The following is a 27,347-nucleotide window of genomic DNA, read 5'->3' as shown; positions in this document are numbered from 1 at the left end:
GGATGTAATGACAAGGGTGGAAGAAGCGGAGGAACAAATAAGTCATAGAGAGGATAGAATTAGGGAAAATAATGAAGATGAACAAAAGAGAGAAAGAAGACAGAGGATCATGGGGATAGACTTAGGGAACTTGGTGATTCCATCAAACATAATAGCATTCGTATCATAGGAGTCCCAGAAGAATTGGAGAGGGAAAAGGGGATAGAAAGTTGATTTCAGGCCATTATAGCTGAAAACTTCCCTTATCTGAGAGAGTATATAGACATCCAAATCCAGGACGGAAAAAGAATTCGCAACAAACTCAACAAAAGCAAGGCCAGCACCATACATATTATAATTAAATTTGCAAAATATACTGCTAAATCAAAAATCCTAAAAGCACCAAGACAATAGAAGCCTCTAACTAACAAGGGAAGACCCATCAGAATAGCTGCAGATCTCTCCATAGAAACTTGGCAGGCCAGAAGGGAGTGGCATGATATATTCAACGTGCAGAATGGGAAAAGTATGCAGCCTAGAATACTCTATGCAGCAAGAGTGTCGTTCAGAATGGACGGAGAGATAAAGAGTTTCCCAAAAAACAAAAATGAAAGGAGCTCACGACCACTAAACCAGCCCTCCAAGAAATATTAAAGGGGACTCCTAGAGTGAGAAGGAAAGACCAAAAGTGATAGAGACTGGAAAGGAACAGAGAAAATCTCCATAAACAATGATAAAACAAGTCATAAAATGGAACTAAATTCATTTTCATCAATACTTCCTCTTATCAGTTCAGGTCTTGATCTCTGCATTTGAGTTTGAGCTCTGCATTGGGCTCTGTGCTGGGTGTGTAGCTTACTTAAAAAAAAAAAATTACTCTGGGAGTGCCTGAGTGGCTCAGGTAGATGAGTGACCAACTCTTGGTTTAGGCTCAGGTCATGATCTTATGGTTCATGAGTTCAAGCCCTGTATCAGGCTCTGTACTGACAGTGTGGACCCTGTCTCTGTCTCTGTCTCTGTCTCTGTCTCTGTCTCTCTCTCTCTGTAACTCTCTTTCCCTCTCTCACTCTCTCACACTTCTTCTCTCTCTCTGTCTCTCTCTCTCCCCTTATCTTTCTGCTCCTCCTGCATTCTCTGTCTCTCACCATCTCTCAAAATAGAGAAACTTAAAAAAACTATTCTGAATGTAAATGGACTAAACTTTCCATCAAAAGACATAGGGTGTTACAATCTCTAAAAAAACCAAGACTAACCCCCCCATCCAATAAACCAGCAAGAAAACAAGACCCTTCTGTATGCTGCCTCAAAAAGACTCGTTTAAGACCTAAGACACCTGCAGATTGAAAGTGAGGGGATGGAGAATCATCTATCATGCAAATGAACATCAAAGAAAGCTGGAATAGCAAGACTCATATCAAACAAGATTTTATTTTATTTATTTATTTTTTTAACGTTTATTTATTTTTGAGACAGAGAGAGACAGAGCATGAACAGGGGAGGGTCAGAGAGAGAGGGACACACAGAATCCGAAACAGGCTCCAGGCTCTGAGCTGTCAGCACAGAGCCCGACGCGGGGCTCGAACTCACGGACCGTGAGATCATGACCTGAGCCGAAGTCGGATGCTTAACCGACTGAGCCACCCAGGCGCCCCTCAAACAAGATTTTAAACCAAAGACTATATAACAAGAGTTGAAGAGGACACTATATCATAAGAATAAGGACAATCCAACAATAAGATCTAACAATTGTAAATACTTATGCCCTGAATATGAGAGTACCCAGATACATAAAACAATAAATAACAAACATAAAGGGAACTATGATGGTGGAGTAACAGAAGGGCCTTCCCTATACAGTCCTCATCTCTTGAACACAGCTAGATAAATATCAAATCATTCTGAACACCCAGGAAAACGATCTGAAGACACACATGACAAACTGCACCACTAAAGAAAGAGACAAGAGGCCACACTGTGAAAGTTAAGAGAGGTGGAGATATGACTTGGGGGAGGAAAGGGCCGCGTGTGCTGCAGAACAGAGGGAGCCATGATCACAGAGAGATGACACACAAAGAGAAACGTAAAGGGAAAGGGGAAAGGGGAAAGTGAAGGGGAAGGGGAAGAGAAGCGAAAGGGGGAGGAGTAGGGAGAGAGAAAGGGAGAGAGAGAGAGAAGGAGAGAGACAGAAAGCACAAAGAACCCAGGGGATTGCACAAGGAAAACACTTTCTAAAGCCATTCACAGGGAAAACAAGAAGAGCTGATTATCGTGAATTTTTAGAATGAGTGGAGTTCAGAGATCCTCATTTTGGCTGGTATGGATCCTGGTGGCTGTGTAGTGCTCATGTGGAAAGAGAGGGCAGCACCCTGGAGCACACAACCTGATCTGAGGATCCCCTGGGTGCACTGGGAGAGATGTTTCCCCCTTCTTGGAGTGCATCTGGCAGAGGAGACATTGTCTCTCACTGGTCCAAACATTTGGCAGGTGCCATTGCGCACACCCAACTCTTAGCACAAGGGCAGAGACACCTGCTGAGGGCAGCTAACCTAGACACCGGTTTTTGCTGCACTTTACCCCAAACTCTAAGCTCCTGTGCACTGGTGCAACTGCCTTTCTAGGACAGACCTGCATCAGCACCAGCATGGCAAAACACACCCCCCCCCAACTCCAGAGGACCCGTGTGGGTCTCCACCACGACAGGCCCCTAAACTTTGGAGTTTTAAAATTCAGCCAGCCTGCCTGGGATATAACACAGGTGCACTGCACTGCCAGATGGGCAGACAGCCCAGACACAGATGCGGTGAAGGCAGGGATCTGTGGGACACCTGGGACACATGCAGGGAGATGATTCACTCATCTCTGAGGGCTTCCCAGACACCAGCCGGCATGAACTTCCCTCTCGGGAATGAGAAAGAGGGCTGGTGCCATTTTCATCGCCCACTCATCAGTATGGACTGACTTCAGTGAGCAGCACACCGCAAACAGTGGAGTCCAGAACTGCTTACACCAAGCCCCACCAATCTGCACTCTGCCAGTGCCTCTTTACTAGGGCAAGCGTGCCTGAGAACCAGAGCAGCATGCCCTTCCCACTGAAGACCAGCACAAACACCCCGCGCATACAAGACTACGGACCACAGAGTGCTACAAAGCTTCAGTTAACTGGAAATAGCATCAGGGCTCTTTCATCAAGTAGATGAGAGCACAGCTAGTTAAAACTTACCACACTCTAGACAAGGTGCAAACACTCCCCAGTGGTGAAATGGAGAAACTTTGCTGAAGAGTGACCTGAGGGAAACAGCAGCAAAAACACAGCAGCAGACTGCACACAGCATACACACAGCATATACCTGGCACCTGAAGCACCAAGGCTCTGGTCAGTATTATGACCTGTTTTTAACAAAGCCATTACTCTCAGAATCAGAGAACATAGCAGGCTTTCCTAACACAGAGAAGAAGACAGAGACCTAGACAAAATACAAGAGGGAGGAATTCATCCCAAAAGAAAGAGCAAGAAAAGGTCACAGATAGGGATCTAATCAAAAGAGGTATAGGTAATATGCCTGATATAGAACTTAAAGCAACAATCATAAGGATGCTACCTGGGCTTGAGAAACCGCAGAAGACAGCAGGGACTTCCTTACCACAGAAATAAAAGAACGAAACACTAGTCGGCCTGAAATAAAGAATGCCAAAACCGAGAAGTGAAACTGATGGATTGTAATGACAACAAGGATGGAAGAAGCCGTGGAATGAATAAGTGATATAGAAGATAAAATTATGGAAAATAATAAAGCTGAAAAGAAGAGGGAAATAAAAATATTGGATCATGAACGTAGAACTAGGGAACTTAGCGACTCCACAAAATGTAGTAATACTCATATCATAGGAGTCCCAGAGAAAGAAGAGAGAGGAAAAGGGGGCACGCTAATTTGAGGAAATTATAGCTGAAAACTTCCCTAATTCAGGGAAGGAAACAAACGTCCAAATCCAAGAAGCAGAGAGAACTCCCATCAAAATCAACAAAAGCAGTGGACTTCAAGCTGTATAACAAACGTGTAATCATCAAGACAGTATGGCACTGGCGTAAGAACACACACTCAGATCAGTGGGACAGAACAGAGAACCCAGAAATGGACACAGAAACGTATGGCCAACTAATCTTTGGCAAAGCAGGAAAGCATATCCAATGGAATAAAGACAGTCCCTTCAGCAAGTGGTGCTGGGAAAACCGGACAGTGACATGCAGAAAAAACGATTCTGGACCACTTTCTTACACCATACACAAAAATCAACTCAAAATGGATGAAAGACATAAATGTAAGACAGGAAGCCATCAAAATCCTTGAGGACAAAGCAGGCAAAAACCTCTTTGACCTTGGCCACAGCAACTTCTTACTCAACAAGTCTCCAGAGGCAAGGGAAACAAAAGCAAAAATGAACTATTGAGACCTCATCAAAATAAAAAGCTTCTGCACAGCGAAGGAAACAATCAGCAAAACTAAAAGGCAACCAGTGGAATGGCGGAAGATATTTGCAAACGACATATCAGATAAAGGGTTAGTATCCAAAATCTAAAAAGAACTTATCAAACTCAACACCCAAAAAACAAATAGTCCAGTAAAGAAATGGACAAAAGATATGAATAGACATTTCTCCAAAGAAGACACATGAAAAAATGCTCAACATCACTCATTATTGGGGAAATACAAATCAAAACCACAATGAGACACCACCTCACACCTGACAGAAGGGCTAACATTAACAAACTCAGGCACAACAGATGTTGGCAAGGATGCTGAGAAAGAGGATCTCTTTTGCACTGCTGGTGGGAATGCAAACTGGTGCAGCCACTCTGGAAAACAGTATGGAAGTTCCTAAAAAATTTGAAAACAAAACTACCCTACGACCCAGCAATTGCAGTACTAGGTATTTATCCAAGGGATGCAGGTATGCTGTTTCGAAGGGGCACATGCACCCCAATGTTTATAGCAGCACTATCAACAATAGCCAAAGTATGGAAAGAGTCCAAATGTCCATCGATGGATGAATGGATAAAGAAGATGTGGGGTGTGTATGTGTACACACACACACACACACACACACACACACACTGGAGTATTACTCGGCAATCGAAAAGAATGAAATCTTGCCATCTTGCAACTACATGGATGGAACTGGAGGGTATTATGCTAAGCGAAATTAGTCAGATAAAGACAAATATCATATCACGTCACTCCTATGAGGACTTTTAGACACAGAACAGATGAACACAAGGGAAGGGAATCAAAAATAATATAAAAACAGGAAGGGGGACAAATCATACGAGACTCTTAGATATGGAGAACAAACAGAGGGTTACTGGAAGGGTTGTGGGATGCGGAGTGGTCTACATGGGTAGGGATGTTAAGGAATCTACCCCTGAAATCACTGTTGCACTATATGCTAACTAACTTGGATGTAAATTTAGAAAAAGAAAAGAAAAAAAAATCAACAAAAGCAGGCCAACACCAGGACATATCATAGTAAAATTTGCAAAATATAGAGATAAGGAAAAAATCCTAAAAGGGAAAAGGGAAAAGAAATCCATAACCTACAAGGCAAGACAAATAAGGTTAGATCTTTCCACAAAGACCTGGCAGACCTGAAGGGAGTGGCATGAATCACTGTGCTGAATGGGAAAAATCTGCAGCCAAGAATACTCTATCATGCAAGACTGTCATTCTGAAGAGAAGGAAACCTAAAGAGCTTCCCAGACAAACAAAACTTATGGAGTTTGTGACCACCAGATGAGATCTGCAAAAAATATTAAAGAGAACTCTTTGAGTGGGAAAGAAAGACGGAAAGTGACAAAGATTAAACAGGAACAGAAAAAAAGCTTCAGAAACAATGACTTAACAAGTGATACAGGGGCGCCTAGCTGGCTCAGTTGGTTAAGCGTCCGACTTCAGCTCAGGTCACGATCTCATGGTACATGGGTTTGAACCCCGTATCGGGCTCTGTGCTGACAACTCAGAGCCTGGAGTCTGCAACGGATTCTGTCTCCCTCTCTCTCTCCCCCTCCCCTGCTTGTTTCTCTCTCTCTCTCTCTCTCTCTCTCTCTCTCTCTCTCTCTCTCTCTCCCTCAAAGAAATAAACATTAAAAAAATTTTTTTAAACAACAAGTGATACAATGGCACTAAATTCATAACTGTCAATAATCACTCTAATGTAAATGGACTAAATATTCCAATCAAAAGACTTAGGGTGTCAGAATGGATGAAGAAAATAAGATCCATCTACATCCTGTCTACAAGAGACTCGCTTTATATTTTTTTATTTTTAAAAATTTTTAAATATTTATTTTTCAGAGAGAGACAGAGAGGGAGAGCTTGTGGAAGGGACAGACAGAGAGGGAGACACAAAATCCGAAGCAGGCTCCAGACTCTGAGGTGTCAGCACACAGTCCAACACAGGGCTCGAACCCACAAACTGCAAGATCGTGACCTGAGCTGAAATTGGTCGCCTAACCAACTGAGCCGCCCAGGCCCCTCAGGAGACTCACTTTAGACCTAAAACACCTACAGACTGAAAGTGTGGGGATGGAGAAACATTTATCTTCTTAATAGATGTCAAGGGAAAGCCAGAGTAGCCATGCTTATATCAGACAGACTAGATTTAAACCAACGACTGTAACAAGAGTTAAGAATGGCACTATATCATAATAAAGGGGTCTATTCGCCAAGAACTAACAATTGTAAATATTTATGCCCCCATCTTGGCGTTCCCAAAGATATAAATCAATTAATAACAAACATAATGAAACTCATTGATAATAATACAATAAAAGTAGATGGCTTTAACACCCCATTGACAGCAATCCACAGATCATCCAAGCAGAAAATCAACAAGGAAACGATGGCTTTGAATGACACACTGGACCAGATGCATGTAACCGATATAGTCACAACATTTCACCCTAAAGAAGCAGATACACATTCTTATCAAGGGCGCATGGGACATTCTCTAGAATATTATTACACAGTGGGTCACAATTCAGGCTTCAACAAGTACAAAAAGATTGAGATTACGTGATGCATATTTCCCACCATGACACTATGAAACTTCAGGTCAGCCACAAGAAACAATTTGGAAGCACCACAAATACGTGGAGACTAAAGTACATCCTACTAAAGTAGGAATGAGTCAACCAGGAAATGAAAGATAAAAAATTCATGGAAACAAATGAAAATGAAAACGAAAATGAAAATACGATGGTACAAAACCTTTGGGATGCGGGGTGCCTGGGTAGCTCAGTCGGTTAGGCGTCTGACTTGGGCTCAGTCATCATCTCATGGCTTGTGAGTTCGAGCCCTGCGTCAGGATCTGTGCAGAGCTTGAAGCCTGCTTTGAATTCTGTGTCTCCTTCTCTCTCTGCCCTTCCCATCCCCCCTCTCAAAAATAAATAAACATTAAGAAAAAAAGTTTTTTAAACTTTGGGATGCAGCAAAAGTGGTCCTAAGAGGCAAGTATATGGCAATATAGGCCCACCTCAAAAAGAAGAAAGGCAAACCTAACCTTATACCTAAAGAAGCTAGAAAAAGAACAAACGAAGCCTAAAGCTAGCAGAAGGGAAATACTAAAGATTAGACCCGAAATAAGTGACATAGAGACAAACAAGCAAACAAAAACAAAAATGAAAACAAAAATAGAACAGATCAATGAAACCAGGAACTTCTTCTTTGAAAGACACAATAAAAGGGATAAACACCTAGTGAGACTTATGAAAAAGAAAAGAGAAAGCACTCAAATAAATTAAATCACAAATGGGAGAGGAGAGATCACAAGCAACAGCCCAGAAATACAAATATAAGAGAATATTATGAAAAATAATATACCATCACACCAGGTAATCTTGAAGAAATGAAAAAAAAACCTAGAAACATATGAACTACCAAAACTGAAACAGGAAAAAAATAGAAAATTTGAACAGACTGATAACCAGCAAAGAAATTGCACCAGTAGTCAAAAATCTCCCAACAGTAAATCTCTAGGGCCACATGGCTTCCCAAATTTTAAAGAAGAGTTAATACCTATTCTTTTCAAACTATTCCAAAAAATGGAAATGGAAGGAAAACTTCCAAACCAATTCTATGACACCAGAATTACCTTGATCTGAGAACCAGACAAAGACCACACTAGAAAAAATAATTACAGGCAATATCCCCGATTAACATGGATGAGAAATTTCTCAACAAAACTGTAGCAAATCAAATCAAACAGCATGTTAAAAGAATCATTCACCATGAACAGAGTAGGATTTATTCCAGGGTTGCAAAGGTGATTCAATATTCACAAATCAATCGATGTGATACACCACATTAACAACAACAACAACAACAGCAACAACAGCAACAGCAACAACAATAACAACAAAGGATAAGAACAATAGGATCCTCTCAATAGATGCAGAAGAAACACTCGACAAAGTACAGCATCCATGCTTTAGAAAACCCCTCTAAAGTACGAATAGAGGGAACATATCTCAACATCAAAAGGCCAAATATAAAGAGCCAAGGCTAATATAATCTTCAATGGGGAAAAATGAGCTTTTCCTCTACAGTCAGGAACAAGACAGGGATGGCCACTCCCACCATTGTTATTTAACATTGTACCAGAAGTCCTTACTTCAGCAATCAGACAACAAAAAGAAATAAAAGGCACCCAAATTGGCAAGGAAGAAGTCAAATTTATACTATTTGCAGATGACACGATGCTCCATGTGGAAAACCTGAATGAGTCCACCAAAGAATTGCTAGAACTGATACCTGAATTCAGTAAAGTTCCAGGATACAAAGCAATGTACAGAACTCTGTTCCATTTCTATATGCCAATAAAAAAACAGCTGAAAGAGAAATCAAGGAATCGATCTCTTTTACAATTGCTGACAAAAACCATAAGAAACCTAGGAGCAAACCTAAACAAAGAGGTAAAAAAATCTGTACTCTGAAAACCATAGAGCACTTATGAAAGAAATTGAAGATGACACAAACAAATGGAAGCACATTATGTGTTCATGGGTTGGAAGAACAAATATTGTTAGAATGTCTATATTACCCAAAGCAATCTACACATTTAATGCGATCCCTATCAAAATACGACCAGCAGTTTTCACAGAGCTAGAACAAAACAATGCAAAAATTTGTATGAAAACATAAAAGATCCCAAATGTCCAAAGCAATCCTAAAAAAGAAAATCAAAGCTGGAGGCATCACAATTCCAGAATTCAAGTTATATTACAAAGCTGTAGTGATCAACACAGTATGGTACTTGCACAAAAACAGGAAACATAGATCAATGGAACAGAGTAGAAAACCCGGAAATGAACCCACACCTATATGGTCAATTAATGCCGGACAAAGCAGGAAAGAATATCTAATAGAAAAAAGACAGTCTCTTCAACAAACGGTGCTGGGAAAACTGGATGGCAACATGCGAAAGAATCAAACTGGACCACTTTCTCACACCATACACAAAAAGTAAATTCAAAATGGATGAAAGAAGAGTGCCTGGATGACTCAGTCGGTTAAGCGTCCAACTCTTGATTTTGGCGCAGATCACGATCTCACGGTTTGTGAGTTCAAGCCCCATGTCCGGCTCTGTAATGCCAGCATGGAGCCCACTTGGGATTCTCTCTCTCCCTCCCTGTGATCCCCTCCCCCTCTCGTGCAGGCATGCACATGCATACTCTCCTTCTCTAAGTAAATAAAAATAAAAAAATTTTTTTTAGTGGACGAAAGCCCTAAATGTGAGAGAAGAAACCATGAAAGCCTAGAGAACACAGGCAGAAACCTCTTTGAAATTGGCCTTAACGAGTTCTTACTAGATACATCTCCCGAGGCAAGGGAAATAAAAGCTAAAGTAAACTATTGGAATTTCATCAAGATAAAAAAAAAACTTCTGCATGGCAAAGAAAACAACGAACAAAACTAAAAAGCAACCTACAGAACGGGAGAAGATATTTTCAAATGACATATCTGAGAAAGGGTTAATATCCACAATTTATAAACAACTTATAACATTCAACACCCAAAAAAAACCAAATAATTTACTTAAGAAATGGGCAGAAGACACAAACAGACATGTTTCCAAAGAAGATATACACATGGCTAACACACACATGAAAAGATACTCAACATCACTCATCATCAGGGAAATGCAAATCAAAACTACAATGAGATACCATGTCACACAACTCACAACGGCTACAGTTAACATCACAGGAAACAACAGATACTGGTGAGGTTGCAGAAAGAGGGTAACCCTCTTATGTTGGTGGGAATGGAAACTGCTGCAGCCACTCCGGAAAACAGTATGGAGGTTCCTCAAAAAGTGAAAAATGCTACTATCCTACAATCCAGTAATTGCACTACTAGGTACTGACCCAAAGGATACAAAAATATTGATACAAAGGAATACACGCACCCCCGATGTTCATAGCAGCACTATCAACAATAGCCAAATTAGGGAAAGAGCCCAGATTTCCATCGACTGATGAATGGATAAAGATGTGGTAGGTGTATGAGTGTATATATGTATGTATGTGTGTGTATGTATGTGTGTATATACATATATGTGTATATATGTGTGTATATATGTATATGTACATATATGTGTTTATGCATATACATATATGTATATATGTATGTATGTGTGTATACACATACATATATATAATGGAATACTACTCAGCCACCAAAAAGAATGCAATCTTGCCTTTGCAACGACATGGATGGAGCCAGAGAGTATGATGCTAAGTGCAATGAGTCAGTCAGAGAAACACAAATCCCATAGGACTTCACTCATATGTGAAACTTAAGAAACAACACAAATGAACATGGGGTGGGGGGGGCGGTGAGGAGAGAGGCAAGCAAGAAATAGACTCTTGTTAGGTTGCTTTTTGCTTTTTGGTTTTTTTGTTTTTTTTTTTTTGAGGGGGGAGGAGGAGCAGAGAGAGAGGGCGACAGAATCCCAGGCAGGCTCTGTGTATCAGTGAAGAGTCTGATCCGGGGATTGACCCATGAACTGTGAGATCACAACATGAGCTGAAATCAAGTTCTGGATGCTTAACCAACTAAGCCACCCAGGCTCCCCGAGAAACAGATTCTTAACTATAGAGAACAAACGCAGGGTTACTTGAGGATAGGTGGGTGGGTGGGGGATGTGTTAACAGGTGATGGCTATCAAGGGGTGCACTTGTCGTGATGAGCACCAGTTGTTGTAAGTAATGAATCACTAAATTCTACACCTGAAACTAATACTGCACTGTATTTTAACTAGCTGGAATTTAAATAAATACTTGGAGGAAAAAGTATTCTGCTGTCCTCTGAGTCTACAGAGCTACAGTCCGCAGGTACTGCAGCCTGGAGGGAGGGAGCCTGGCCCTCCCTAAATGCTTCTTCTCACAGTTTCATCTCTGCACTGACCTTCTCCATTAGCATCACCTACCAACTCACTAGAAATGCTCATTCTCAGCCTATACCCTAGACTGACTGACTCAGACACTTTCCGGGTGATTCCAAGAAGCAGTGCTTTTGTTTTGTTTTGTTTTGTTTTGTTTTGTTTTGTTTTGTTTTGTGGTTTATTATTGCGAAAGAGAGTGTGAGTGGGGGAGAAGCAGACGGTCCAAAGTGGGCTCTGCGCTGAGAGCGGAGAGCCCAATGCAGGCCTCAAACTCACAAACCATGAGATCATGACTTGAGCCTAAGTCAGACGCTCAACCAACTGAGCCATGCAGGTGCCACCAAAGAGCGGTGTTTTAAGAAGACTCCGGGTGAAACAGACACAGAGTTAAGTATTCCCTCCACTTACTTGTTCCTGAAGACAGTAAACCCAATATGCTTGTGTTTAACATGAATCTTCTCTAAGGCTGCAGGATTTGAGAACCAAGCCTGCAAAATTTATCAGCACACAAATGTTTCCTTCACTAAAAAGTAAGGTCTACAATAGCTGATTTTCTATTGTTTATTAATGGATTACTACTCCTTTATGAACATACAAAGTGAAAAGCCTTCAATCACTCTCCCTCATACAGAAAAACGGTATTTGCATACCGTACTGGTATCCTATTACCGTACTGGTTTCCAACTACTTTGGCACTTGGATGCATATTTGTGTATCTATGTTCAAATACATTCCTACATTACCAAAACTCAAGTTCTGCTGCCCATTGCTCGAAAACCCAATACTCAAGAGACAAGAGTTCAATGGAAAGGAACATGAGCTCATTCAGGCGGCTGGCCACCCGGGGAGAAGGCGGACTTTTGTACACAGGCCAACTCCCAGGTCTCTGCCCCCCCCCCCCCGCCAAGGGTTTTTAAAGCAGTTTAGGGCAGTTAACCAGAAAAGGGAGCATAGCGGTCTGGAGCATCTCTTGACTACATGCAGACTCTTCTGGTGCTAGCTATGGATGTTATCACAGTGCTCAAAGGTTTTACAACAGGTTCTGGTTCCCCAGTGCCTAGGGGTTGTGCAAGAGGGTCTGCTTTGTGTTGTGGCATGCAGAACTGCTCTGCTCTTCTAGGAGAGAATGCCTGATCTACAGAGAAACATCCGCAGAGAAATCATGGGGACGAAGGATGCTTGGGAAACCTTCAAGATGACTGGATTGGCCATAGGGTTTGAGGTGGCTGCACCCCTACATACTATTTTTGTTAGTACTGAAAGAGGACCTCAGTTGCCTCTATTTTGACTTCAAACTTTCTCGTTGGGTTCCTTCCAGCTTGTCTCTTGGCTAAGGAAGACCCTGATGGCAAGCGTTCCCAGATGAGAACCAAAACGACCCCTTCAAGCAATAAAGAGTGCCCTGAACAGCAAGACCCCACCCATGAGTGACTCCATGACAATGATCTACTTGACTCACTGACTTCCTGCATGTACCCACCCACCTTTGCTGACATTTTTCTTATATAAACCTAGAAGTGTTTTCACCACTTTGGAATCAGTCTTTAAGAATTTAGTCCACTGTGTTCCCTATGTTAGCCTCCCTGAAAGAGATTCACCCCCACTGGTTCCTCTGCCTTGGGATTTTGTCACCGCTGAGCAGCCAAACCTAGTCCACTTGGGACCCCCAGGCTTGGTGCTCTTACATCCCTGTACCTCATAGTACAACAAACTCATAATTTGTTGACCAATCTATGCCTGAAGTTTTTTCCTTTACATATCTTGGACAACCTAATCCAATGAGTTTAGCCCAGATGTCACACCCCGTCACCCTGAGGAGCTGCCAGAGTGGTCACAATTGTGCATGTGGAAAGGAATCAAGAACTCACCTGTGGACTGGGCTGTGTCCCTCAGGCGCCTCCCGGGTCAAGAATGGCCAGGGTTCAGGGCAATGCATTGCATTAAGGATCCACAGTGGGACCTTGAGCTCCACAGGACATACGGGGACTCAACCCAGCAGGTCCTTCCAAAGTCACCTCCGGGGGGTGCCATTTTCCTCCCATGTCCCTGTGCCACTCCTGACCTGCGACCCAGCACCGTTTTCTCTCTGCAGGCCCCTTCCTGGCTGATGCTCTGAGATGACACCACCATCACGTGTGGGTCCGAGGAAAAAAGGTCTCAGCGGGTTCCTACACTAAGGCCGCTGACCTCTCCTTCTGGGAGTCGTCTTCCTCTGCCTGCCCCACTGGCTCCCAGTCCTTCCTGGAGAGGGGGAAGCCAGAAATGGCCGCAGTGCCCCCGCCGGCAGTCTTGCCCTGAGTGGGAGGGCTGGTAAGGCAACCTAGATTCAGGGTGAGATGCACCAAAGGCATTCATCTTTGGGCAATGCACTCAACTATTACAGAAAGAAAGAGTTACATCACATGGAGGTGATCACTAGAGGGTGAGAAATCCTTCCAAGGTACTGGGTGGGATCCGAGGAAGCAATCTGAACCCAGCGGGTTTGCCCCACAACCTGGTCACCACTAAGGTGAGGCCAGCCATATTTTCACTCACCCATCAGGGTGTTTAGGGAGGTCCCTCCCCTCTGGCCAATCAGGATTAACATCTTCTCCTGAGGCTTGTGCAGACCTGCAGCTGGCTCACAGCACCCCCACCTCCACCCCCACCCCAGCTCTTGTCCGCCTGGGACGTAAAGTCTCCTGCACACGCCAAAGTTTAGTCTTCCACCAAACACCCAAGTGAGATTTTTCGGTGCCTTCTCCCAGCATATCCCGCTCTCATGATGGGAGAATTTACACTTTGGAAATTGGCAAGCACTACAAAGCAGGGCTGCAGTTCTGTATTTCTGAATGCCTGGATGTAAGAAAGTGAAGACATAATGGTAAGAATGCACACTAAACTTACACGTGTATGGTGTTTGGGGCCGTCACGTGTGCAGGACACAAAAGCAGCTGAGTGAAAATAGTGAAGAAATAGCCTAACACTGTTACTATGACTCCATACAGCAAAATGTCACACCATTTAAGAATGAGGAAAATTCGAATACATACCATTGTTGTATGCGTTTCTTATTTGTAAATGAAAATGGAAATAGCCATAACTCATCGGAAAGATAATGGGCAAACGATATGAACAGAAATTGTACCAAAGGAGATAGACAGGTGGTAAATAAACACATGAAAAAATACTCAAAATCAACACCCCTAGGAAATGCAATGGCAACAGCACTACACACTTATGAAATGGGCTGACATTACAGACTGGCACTATCGAGTAGTGGCAGGGACTGGAGGCACTGGAACTCTCATACATGCTGGTGGGAATGCAGAACTGAAGTTTAGATCACATTTTGGCAGTTTCTTAAAAATATTAGCACTAACCTACCTGTGACGGGCATTGCGCTTTGAGTCACACCACAAGAGAAAGGAAACCTCTATCCACATAGAGAACGGTAATGAAAATTTTTAGAGAGCACTTTGTTTACAAACGCCCAAACTCTAAGTAACCCAAATGGTCCAAACAGATGAATGGGTAAATAGTGGTATACTTCCAGAGAAGAAAATAGTAGCATTGCCTGGAAGGGACGTATACGCAAAGTGACCTCCAAACCTTAAGCAAGGGAAAAGGTTGAGAAGTCCAGCTTGAGGAGAAATGGTTTATTTACGGACTCAGGGACAGAAGCGTGACTTTGGCACCCATAAGAGGAGTCGGTCCTTGCACCACCAACTCCAGGACGACCAGTTTTTACAGCCAAGGAGGCTGGGGAGTACCTGGAAAACTACTTGGGAGGTGAATGTTTCAGAACAAGCATCTGCCACAGGCACAGCTGGTACCAACAATGCTGGCTAGGCGTGTCAAAAAAGCTACCTCTCTGGACTATGAAACCACCCTTGTCTTGTATCCTCTTCCTCTCTCGCACGATGGTCTTGAGACATAAACACCAGAGAGGATATGAGAGTTCAGACACCTTTGGATTATTTTATGACAGTGACCTCTTGGACACAGGACACATGAGTCGATAGTGAAGAATTTCTGTACACACTGATCCTGCCCGGTCACTAGAACACCCGTGGATACATATTTATAAGAGATACACTCCACTAAGTGGCTGATGTCTCCTCTATTCCCTCATTACCCTATCTTCTAGATTACCAATTACAGTTCCCTTGCCCCTGTGGTGTAACACACGAATAGTGTGCATCAGGTCACATGGCTCCTTTGAAGCATTTGGGGTAGATATTCCACTCAACAGTGCCTGGCAGTATGTGGTATCAGCTGTGGACAAGCAAAATATTCATGTTGTCTCCACAACCACTGGAGATGGTTTCATAGCCACTGGAGATGCTTCCTCTTCAGGGTGACCTCTGAGCACAGGAAAATTGTCGGCATCCACCACAGAAGCCAGATATACAACACAGGGGGCTGTATTATCCAGAACTGCCATAACGGTGTCCGACACACGAGGTGATTAGACAACAGAAATTTACTTCCACACAAATCTGGAGTCTAGAAGTTAGACATAAGGTATCAGCAGGGTCAGTTTCTTCTGAGGCCTCTCTCCTTGGCTTGGAGTTGGGGATTTCTCGGTCTTCAAATGGTCATCCTTCCGTACCACTATTCTCAGCTCCTTTTTTTCTAAGGACACCAGTCATACTAAGAGTACTAACACTCCATCCTAATAACCTCATTCTCATTAAACTTCAACTTCATTCTCACGAAACATGCTATGTCTAACTACAGTCACATTCTGACATACTGGGGGTCACAACTTAAACATAGGAATTTGGGGTACACTATTCAGCCCACAACAAAGGTGTTGGGTCACAATGCGAATTCACATCCAAGCTGCACAGTATGGGTCGTAGTTATTTTTTTATTTACAATTATCCAAGACACAGTAAGTTTGGGATGCAATGAAATCTGTTCACTTCTTCATGTTGGCAGACGCCAATTCTGCTCTCAAACAACCCCTTTGAGTGAATACAACACATAAGGTTAAAGGTAACTAAACAAAAAAGGCATTTATTAATGCATAAACCAGAGCAAAACGTGGCACCAAATTCCTGTGGTGACTTGGGTGCTGCACACATTGATCACAAACATCAGGAGACCAACAACTTCCTAAGAGACTCAGCCTCTCTGCAAGACAACACCCCAAACTCAGTTCAGGTAGGAGGGTCAACACTGGGTCACATCCACGTCCTGACTTAGAAGGGAACAAGGAGTTCCAATTACCCACAATGTCCGTCGCCAATGACAAAGCGCAGAGGTCTGCATGCTTGAGCACGGTGCGTGGTAGCTGATACACATGATGGGAACCTGGCAAGTGGCAGGGGTGAAGTGACTTTTGCTACAGAAACTGGCAGTGATTTCAATTGAGCAATGACTCCAAACACAGCAAAAGCACAACGCAGCTTCTGTATTTTTCTGAAATAGCTTCAAATTATGGGAAGTCACTCCCCTCTGGACATTCAGGTGAACAAAGTTCAACTCAGGTAGGTGTCTGCCTCGCAAACGGTTCTCCTCCACTGTGATTACACGAAGCAAGGAAACATCACCTTCTCTGCTACTTTAAATTCTTTCTGCAGTGTGACCTCTGAGCGTGGAATGAAGACAGATCACTGGAGTAAAGAAATGGTCATGTACCTCACCCATGAGGCCCTGCTCCAAGGTGAATTTGGATTTCAAAACTGTGTCTTTGGTCAAAAGATTACCCATATTCTTCACATTTGTCTCAGCTCAGGCTGCTCTAACAAAATATCACAAAGGAGGGGGCTTGTAAACAAACAAGAAGTTTCCCAGTTGTGGAGGCTGTATATCTGACCTAGCATTCCGCATATGGCCTGGTTCTGTGACTGGTGCACCAGCTTCCTGATTTATAGATCATCTTCTCAAGCGACCGCACATGACTGATAGGGGAAGGAAACTTGCTTTAGAGATATTATGATATTAACCCCACTCATGAGTGTTCCACACTCCTGACCATTCTCAACTGAAATACCTCCCAAAGATATCACCTGTTAATACTATTCCATCAGAATGGGTATTCAACATAGAAATTTTAGTGAACATGAGCATTCAGGTCATCATGTCACCAATAAAGACATTTTCTACTGTGTAGTTTCTCATGTTGAGTAAGTCTGGAGATTTAGCTGAAAGATTTTCCAGATTCAGAGCACTCCTAAGGCCTTTCTCCTGTGTGCACTCTTGCGGTGATAAATAAGAGCTGGATGACTGATAAAAGCCTTCCCACATTCACTGCACTCATAAGGCCTTTCTCCTGTGTGAATTCTCTGGTGTTTTATGAATGTGGATCTATACTTCAATGATTTCCCACATTCATTACACTTATAAGGCCGTTCAGCTGAGTGAACCTTTATGTGTGCATTGAGCGTAGTTTTTCGGGGAAAGGACTTGCCACATTCACTGCATTCATAAGGCTTTTCTTCAGTATGAACAATCTGGTGAGAACGGAGGAGAGAACGAGCAGTGAAAGCCTTCCCACATTCACTGCACTCATAAGGCTTTTCTCCAGTGTGAATTCTCTGGTGTGACATGAAGGAAGAATTAGAAGTAAAAGATTTCCCACACTGACTACACTCATAAGGACTTCTTTCAAGGTGACAGTGACGATGAATCCGTAGGGCACGACTATGACTAAAAGACATTCCACATTCATTGCATAGGTAAGGCTTTTCTCCCGTGTGAATTCTCTGGTGTTGAATGAATGTCGACTTATAGTTCAGAGATTTCCCACATTCATTACATTTATAAGGCCTTTCACCTGAGTGAAGTTTTATGTGTACATTGAGGCTATTTCTTCGGAGAAAGGATTTGCCACATTCGCTGCATTTATAAGGCCTTTCTCCAGTGTGAAGTCTCTGGTGACACTGGAGATCAGACCCAGAGAAAAAAGATTTGCCACATTCACTGCACTCGTAAGGCCTCTCTGTAGTGTGAACTCTCTGGTGATAACGGAGGGCAGAAGTAGCAGTAAATGATTTCCCACATTTACTGCACTCATAAGGCCTTTCTCCAGTGTGAACTCTCCGGTGTTCATGGAGGACAGAACTAGTGGTAAAAGATTTCCCACATTCACTGCACTCATAAGGCCTTTCTCCAGTGTGAACTCTCTGATGACACTGAAGGGCAGAACTAGTGGTAAAAGATTTGCCACATTCACTACACTCGTAAGGCTTCTCTCCAGTGTGAACTCTCTGGTGATAGTGGAGGGCAGAACTAGCAGTAAAAGATTTGCCGCATTCACTGCATTCATAAGGCCTCTCTCCAGTGTGAACTCTCTGGTGATTATGGAGGACAAAACTAGTGGTAAAAGATTTCCCACATTCCCTACATTCATAAGGCCTTTCCCCAGTGTGAATTCTCTGGTGAGAACGAAGGACAGAACTTGTACTAAATGATTTTCCACAATCACTGCATTCATAAGGTCTTTCTCCTGTGTGAACTCTCTGGTGTTTAATGAATGTCGCCTTACACTTAAAAGATTTCCCACATTCATTACACTTATAAGGCCTTTCACTTGAGTGAATCTTTATGTGTGCATTGAGGACGTTTCTTCGGAGAAAGGACTTGCCGCATACATTGCACTGATAAGGCTTTTCTGTACTGTGACCTCTGTGATGATAATGGAGGTCAGAAGTAGAGAAAAAAGATTTGCCACATTCATGGCACTTATAAGGCCTTTCTCTAGTGTGAACCCTGCGATGATAACGGAGGCCAGTACTGGAGATATAAGACTTCCCACATTCCATGCACTGATAAGGTTTTTCCCCTCTGTGAGTTCTCTGATGATAACTGAGAATAGACATAGAGGTAAAACATTTTCCACAGTCACCACACTTATAAGGCCTTTTTCTAGGTTGAACCCTGTGACTAATTAAAACTGAACTATGGCTAAAAGATTTTGAACATCCACTGCAAACATAAACATTTTCTCCACTGTGCCCTCTCTGGGGATGAATGAGCACAGATTTGTGGCTTACGGATTTACCACATTTGCTGCACGTGTACTGCCTGGACCCAGTGTGAGCCCTTCCATTTTGACTAAGGACAGACCTTTGCCTAATGGATTTTCTACCTTTGCCAAACTCCTGATGTCCTTCTGCAGTATGAAGTCTCTGGTGGATAGTCAATAAAGATTTGTACCTGAATGTTTTCCCACATTCACTGCACACAAAACACGGTCGTCCGGGCTGCATACCCTGATCCTGAACAGGTGTATGCTCGGGACCAAAGGCTTCCTTGCATTCTCCCCAAGTGTAATGACTACTCTGTAAAGTTTCCCTGCACTGGCTGATTGTGTTTGGCTTTTCTCCAGTATGAGTGGCCTCTTGCTGCAGATGCCCTGAGCCAGGCATGAAATCCTTCTGAACCTCTATACATGTAAAGCGCTTTTCTAAATCACGGAATCCATATTCCTTCACAAAAGAGGCCGTGTCCACACTACTTCTGAATGGTTTCTCTCCCGTATGCTGGTCCGGCTGCTGCTGAAAGTTTACGCTGAAGTAAAATCGTTTTCCACATGCCCCACACCTCAACAGTTTCTTGCTGCTTGGTTTTCCCTGGTGCTCACCCAGGCGGAAAACATCTCTCAAGACCGGACCGCACATGTCACAAGGGTGGGTCTTCCGGGAAGACAGAGCTGCCTTGGGCGTGCTGGCCTGTGACACACCTACAGAAATGCTCTGTTCAAGGGGTGCCTCCGCATCTTCTGCTCCACAGCAGCAACCTGAACGCAAAGAAACTCTCATGAAATACGTGGTGACTACAGTGAGGGGTAAGCCCGTCACACATATGCACCTGTCTCGTGTAGGCACGAGTTGAGTAGATGCTGTTCCAGACAGTGGAGTTGGAATTCAGGTGAAGGAGTGCCTGCTCTGCGTTACTGGGCCCCTAAAGTCAAAGCATTGTGGACCGCTCACTAGAAGGATACAAATTTAGGATGTGACACAAGGAACAGAGCCGGAATCTAAACCTTACATCTCTTCCCACAGCTTTGTGTAGGACCTTTCTGGCTGCTGATGTTTCGCTGAACAGAAGAGTGTGAGAAAATCCATTCACAAGACATTTGCTGCTATTCACGGTCAGTTTAAGGACACTGAACATCTCATGGCAAAATGTTCAGGGGTGAATATTACGGTAAACAGAAAGTCCAGCGAGAGAAATGGGTGGGATGCGGAGGCCCGAGAAACAGCAATTACCCCTGCGCTGGAAGTCACAGGACTACCAAAGGAGTAGAACACACAAGTACACAAACTCTCAATAGTGAAGAAGGAAAGACAGGAACGAGGTGTGGCCTTTGACAATGGCACCAAAGTCTGGTTGAACAAACAAAGCTGCCTAGTGTGAGCTGAACACAGTCCTGATAGCACACCTTCCCCGGCTGCCATTCACCGGAAATGGTCCCCCTGTGAAGCCACATGGTCATGTCTGCATCATGTCCGTCCTATGCTACACAGAACACTCTTTTCCTGTAAGCGCTAAGTGAGCAACTACAGGGCACAGGGAGGGTAGAAATAATGTAGGAAAAAAAGTAGATGGCCAGGGGTATTCCAGAGCTGCCCTGCACACAACAGACTCAGAAAAGAATCCTATGTGACTGATGTTGGCAGGACTGTAGAACAGGAGATGCCGTCTTTCACACCAACAAAAATCAATTCAACAGCTGTCTATGAATGACTTTAGACTCACAGGGCTCAAGGGCCCAATTAAGACGGACTACTATACTGTGCAGCATAAAAGAGAGCAGAAGCACGAAGAAAGGATGGCTGGAGACTATTATCAGCGACACGAGGAGATGGGTAGGAAACGAGCTGGGGCATCTCTATCAGCCACAGGGCAGATGCTACTGCAGTCCCTGCGCAGGAGACGCCAGCTGCCTGCTCCAGGGGACACTCACACCGAGTTATCCAAATCCTCAAGGCCAAAGCACTCTTGAGAAAGAAGTTCCAAGCTGAAGGCAGACATTTGTGATTTCAAACTCTATTACGAAGCTGTAGTAATCAAAACAATACGCTACTAAAACATAAAACAGCACTAAAGCATAAAAACAGACCAGTGCAACGGAATAAAGAGCCCGGAAGGAAACCCACACATCTACAATCCATTAATCCTTGACAATTATGCCAAGAATACACTGGGGAAAGAATACTCTCCTCTCGGGAATCTGAATATCCAAATGACAAAACAATGAAACCGGACCCCCATCTTCCAGCACTTGTGGAAATGAACTCTAAATTGAATAAAGACTTAAACACGGGACATCAAAACCTAAAACTCCTAGGAAAAACGTATGGAAAATCCTACTTAACTCCTGTCAGTGAGTTTTTGAATGTGACATCAAAAGCATAGACAAAAAGCAAAAACAAGTACCACTGTACAAAATTCAAAAGTTGCAGCAGAGCCAAAGAAATACACAAGAGGGGCACCTGGGTGGCTCAGTAGGTTGGGCGTCTGACTTCGGCTCAGGTCATGATCTCACAGCTCGTGAGTTCGAGCCCCACGCCAGGCTCTGTGCTGACAGCTCAGAGCCTCAAGCCTGCTTCTAATTCTGTGCCTCCCTCTCTCTCTGCCCCAACCCACTTGCATTCTGTCTCTGTGTCTCTCAGAAATAAATAAACAGTAAAAGAAAAAAAAAGTCAAGAGGTGGCATGTTGGTGAGGATGTGGAGGAAAAAAAACCCCTTGAACATTGTTGCTGGGAATATAAATAGGCAAGTTATGGAAAATATTAGGGAAGACCCACAAGAAAATTAAAAATAGAACTACCATATGGGCCACCGTTGCCATTCCTAGGTATGTATCGCAGGGAAACAAAATCAGAAACTCCACAGATGACCTGCACTTGCACATCCCCCGCAGTATTATTCACAATAGCCAATATATGGAAACACCATGAAGTGTGGTGAGTGCTGTTTTCTTTAAGGTTTATTTATTCATGAGACAGAGAGAATGTGAGTTGGGGAGGGGCAGAGAGACGGAGGGAGACACAGAATCTGAAGCAGGCTCCAGGCTCTAAGGTGTCAGCACAGAACCTGATCAGGGGCTTGAACTCACTGACCGAATGATCATGATGTGAGCTGAAGTTGGAGGCTTAACTGAAGGAATCACCCATGCGCCCCCAAGTGTGGTGAGTGTTAAAGTGACAAAGAAGTGGCACCTGGCAGGCTCAGTGGTGGGGTACAGGACTCTTAATTTCAGGTTTCAGAGTTCAAGCTCCACTTTGGGCACGGAGCATACTTTTAAAAAACTAAAATACATAAGTAAATTGTATTTTAAAAATAAACGAATACAGTGACAAAGAACATTTAGTACACACACATACGTAAATAATAGGTCATAAAAAAAAGAAGGCAACACTGCCACTTGCCACAACATGGATGAACCTGGAATACATTATGCTAATCAAATAAGCCATACAGCAAAAAACAAATCCTGTATGATATCACTTATAGATATTTTTAAAAAAAGAAAAATCAGGGGCGCCTAGGTGGCTCAGTTGGTTAAGCATCTGACTTTGGCTCAAGTCTAGATATCAGGGTTCGTGAGCACAGCCCCGCATCAGGCTCCCTGCTGTCAGCAGAGCCCACTTGGGATCCTGTCTCCCTCTTTCTTCGCCCATTCCCTGCTCGTTCTCTCTCTCTCAAAATAAATAAATAAAAAATTAAAAAAAAAAATCACACACCACCAGAAGGTAGAAAGCTAAAAGCTAAGGAATGGGGGAAATGGAGAGATCCTGGTCAGGGGAACACATTTCCCTTTATAAGATGAGTAAGTTCTGGGCGCCTGGGTGGCACAGTCTGATAAACATCCCCGTCTTGATTTCGGCTCAGATCATGATCTCACCGTGGCTCAATGCTAAGCATGAAGCCTAGTTGAGATTTTGTCTTCCTCCCTCAGTCTGGCCCTCCCCTGCTCACATGTTCTCTGTCTCTCAAAATAAATAAAAAACACTAAAAAAATTTCTTCAAAGCTAACTAAGTTCTAAGGACCTAACAGCATGTTGACTACACTTGTGAATACTGTACTGTACGCTTGGAATTTGCTAAGGGAGTAGATATTAAGCTTCTCACTAACCACAAAAGGTAATTATGTCAACTAATCGGTGTGTTGACTACCTTCTATTTGGAACTAGTTTCCTAATGTATAAGCAGATCAAATCCTCATGTAATACACTTTCAAAATGGAATCTTCCTGGTCAGCTCATACCTCAACAAAACGGAAGGGATGGGGGCAGGTAGAAGAAGAGATGTAAACACCACCAAAAGAACCATACAAGACAGTCTTGAGAAGTAGCCCATAGTCCTCATAAGTACGACCCAGTCAATCCTTGCAATTTCCGGCAGAGGCAGGCAAGGAAATGTCAGCCAAAAGAAGGTATCAAAACAAGGGCCATAGAAAAGGCATGGATCTCAACACAGTGACCCGGTGGGTCAGAGGGTAAGGAAGGCACAATCCATTAGCGTCACTGACTGACTACTCTTTTACCCTATGAGGGTTCGGCACAGAGAGCACTGGAACAGCAGGGGAGATAAAAGGGCACATCAACATCCCAGCCTTAGCAACAAATGCAACCACCAAGGAAGCTGGGGGAACAAGCAGGGCCCACAGTCCACACCCAAGAGGGACAAAGCATCCCCTAGGGAATGGGCAGTTGGGGGCTAAAGCGGGAATACAGAGCCCAGTCCAGGTCACTGGGGAGGGTGAGGGCCTTACCCAGGGAGGATACAAGTGTAAAGTTCTCCAGCATCACGTCATAGTACAGCCGTCTCTGAGCCTCATCAAGAAGTCTCCATTCCTTCCAGGAGAAGTAGATGGCAATGTCCTCAAAGGTCACACCACCCTGTCATGAAACGGACAGATGGCACCATGAACATTCTCTCTCGGAGAACCCACAATCTAAACCCTGACACATACACCCCATTCTCCCCAGCCACCCCAGCTCCTACCTCAGAATAAAGACCAGGTCCTGGTGTCATTAATGCCACCGTCTCCTCACCATCCCACCAATCACTGTGTTCGGTCCTCAGCAATAACAGGCAGGGGGTGCAGAGATGCAATCTGCGGGGGCCAATCTGGGTTTGGCCCCCCAAGCGCCATCCTTTCTGCCTGGAAATTCCCGTGGAGTCTCCCCGAATGTGCCCTCAAACACAGACAATTATGGACCCGCCTCGACCAGTCAGTCTCCAATCCCAGGGCCCTGAGACCCTAAGCTCACACTCACACTCCCTCTCCAAGTGAACATGACCCTGTAGTCTGCATCTCCCTCACACCTTCACACCCCACAGTTGCGCCCCCACAGCTTCCTGCCCCACACCAAAGGATGCCCCCTTGACTCACACTGGTGCCTGTCACATGACACCCGAACGATGTGTGACAAATTCAAACAGGGTCCACTACGACCCCAGCACTCTCGTGGATCCCACCAGAGGGAAAGCCTCAAATGCGGCTGAGAAGTCCCCCTCGCCTGCCGGGGATCCTGGCTTCAGGGACACACACCCACAGCCACGTAGCCGTTTCAGACACTCCCAGTCCCTCTAATACTTCTGTGCTGCCCATGCTGTCCCTCCAACAGTCACAACCCTCCACTCTGCACTGAACCTTTGTGAAAAGCCCAGCCCTAAAGGGCTCCCTGCCAGGCACAGAGACTCACAAGTGACCACACTGGCCCCACACCTTATCCATCAGCAAGACTGTGAAACGGCCCGGACACCAGAAAAGCGCACCACAAAGCTCTGGTGAAGCCCTACACCACTGAATAAAGGGCAGCCCCAGACTCCCTGTCACCTTGCCGCAATTACTCCTAGGTGTCCTCAGCCACCTCTTGTCCCATCATGCCATGGGAGTCTTGCCCACCCATCCATCTGCCACATCTTTCTCTCTCCTTCGCCTGTGCCCGCGCTGCCCAGCAGCCCCAACCAGGCGCTGAGCCAGGGAACCACTCTTCAGCACACCTCACTAAGGCCCTCTGACCTACTAATAGCACTGCCCCCCTACTCTGCACCCCCTCCTCAATGTGATCCAAACCTCCGCCGGGGCCACACAACTGCCCTCACTTTTCAAAGTTTCCATCCTGAAACCTGCCCCGGTTTCCCGGGTTTTCCTGTCCCGCCGCCCACTGGATGACGTCACTCACGCCTCTCTGAACATCTAAGACTTAACGACGTCCAAGCAACTTGGGAGATCTCCAAGGACAATCGACCTACTGCCACCTTCCGTCCAGCTGATGGGAGCGTCCAGCCCTTCTGCTGCTAGGACCGCTGAAAAGTAATAACGGGAAACCTCACTCAAAGGGAGTCGGGAGGCCGCAGCTGGGGGAGCTCTCACGCACTACCGCCATGATCAGTGCAGACCCGACAGGACGACACACTCGAACTTGGACTGGGAAACTGCCTCCTCTACTAGCCCAGACGGGAAAAGACAGGCTTTCGGGACCACCCACCCACAGCTCAGCCAATGCGAAGCCACTATACTCTCAATTCCCAGTTTACTCTCAGGGACTTGAAGATGTTAACAGCCTTCCCAACTTAGCCCCTTCCCCTTTCAAAAAGCCTACCTCTCTCGTGTCCTCCGGACCGGCCTACTGTTGAGCCTCAGCTTGCTTGTTCCAGACTGCGGTGCTCTTTCGTTCTCAAAGAAACTAGTTTTGCCCGTCAAATAACTGGCAGATTGTACTTCAAAGGACCAAAGCCCCCAGGCATTCCGGGACCCCTCCCTTTCTCCTGTCACCTGCAACACCCCAAATTTGCCTTGGCCCTTCTCAAACCCGGGGCCAAAATTCAACCGCTTCTCTGACATCCACGGTGACCCTTCTGGCCCGTCAACGATGACATACACTCGCGCAGGCACCCCCTCCTGCGCTCCCTGCCCCCTCTGCCCCCCACCCCTGCAATCTGTCCTCTCCGCAGCCAGACTGGGCCTATCTATTTACACCCGGGTTACACCGCCTGGCACACCGCCAGCACGGATGGACTGGTCAGGCAGCCAGGTGGGAGGCCTCACGGGCGCCGCTGCACCTGGCGTTCGCTGAAAGAACCGAGACCTGCCGTGCCCCGCTGGTGGCGCAGGCCCCCTGCAGCCCTGCACCAGCCGGCCCCTCCCCTGCAGCCCGCTCCCGCACCCCGTCACGCCGGCGCTCAGACGCGGGGACCCCGCCCGCGAGCGCCTCCCCGGCCCGGACACCGGGCCCTGGGTCGCAGGGACGCGAGCAGGCGCCCCGCGCTCGGGCCTGGAGGGTCAGGGGCGGGGCGGGTGGGCCCGGGGGCCGCGCGTTTACCTCAGCCGGGTCCCTGGGCGCGGCCGTAGCCAACGGACTCTGTGGGCGGATCGGGATATGAGGCCTGCAGTCCCTGTCCCGGCCCCGGCGCGGGGCAGACCGGGCGCGTCGTCGTGGAGCCATGAACCGCAGTGTCCGCGACAGGGACGTCGCCTCCTCTCCTGCTTTGTCCGTTTGTCACCTCGACCCGGATTCTGCACTCTCTAACCTCCGAGGGTAAACAAGCCTGACGCCAAAAGTCGTCCACCATGAAGAGGCCGGAAATCCCACCCCCACGCGCCACGCATGCCCACAAATGCCTCGTCCTGCTCCGTCATTGGCTGCTGCCTGCGTCCTGTATCCCCACGCTTTTCCGGGTACCATAGATCTCAGAGTTACAGCGGCCACCGAAGGGGGTTCGGCCCCAGGGACTTCCAGAGTTCGGCCAGCTGTCCCGCAGAGTTCCTGCAAAGTGCTGCTTCTACCAGAGGGAGCGGCTTTGTTGGTTTTTAAAGTCCAAAGCCTAAAACTAGTAGTTTAGTTGCTCCCACTTCCTCTTCCTGAGGTAAATGACACATCATTCAAATGTGTCCAGCACTTAAGAAATCAAAGGAGGCCGTGCACTGCTGGAAAGATGTTGCTCTTCAAATGCTTGCAGCCTGAAGCGTTAGAGT

General features: G+C 45.3%; 1 protein-coding gene across 2 annotated transcripts in view; it reads right to left on the bottom strand.

Annotated features, from left to right (window-relative positions):
• The window catches only part of LOC102966146 (zinc finger protein 814-like), a 29,450-nt gene extending 2,152 nt beyond the window's left edge, over positions 1-27,298 (bottom strand). The window contains exons 1-3 of one of the 2 annotated variants that reach the window (XM_042969819.1): positions 26,695-27,298; positions 24,135-24,261; positions 16,256-20,149 (exon numbers count right to left, since the gene is read on the bottom strand). In XM_042969819.1, the coding sequence (XP_042825753.1) occupies positions 17,571-20,149; positions 24,135-24,261; positions 26,695-26,817 (2,829 nt within the window). In that variant the 5' untranslated portion in view covers positions 26,818-27,298 and the 3' untranslated portion in view covers positions 16,256-17,570. Of the gene's footprint in view, positions 1-16,255; positions 20,150-24,134; positions 24,262-26,694 lie in introns of those variants that run through there. The other variant, XM_042969820.1, reaches the window with a different exon arrangement.
• Positions 27,299-27,347: the final 49 nt, after the last annotated feature.

Source organism: Panthera tigris, chromosome E2, assembly GCF_018350195.1.
Source record: "Panthera tigris isolate Pti1 chromosome E2, P.tigris_Pti1_mat1.1, whole genome shotgun sequence".
NCBI lineage: Eukaryota > Metazoa > Chordata > Mammalia > Carnivora > Felidae > Panthera > Panthera tigris.
Note: the sequence above shows the minus strand (reverse complement) of the source record. Positions and strands in the feature narration are given on the sequence as shown.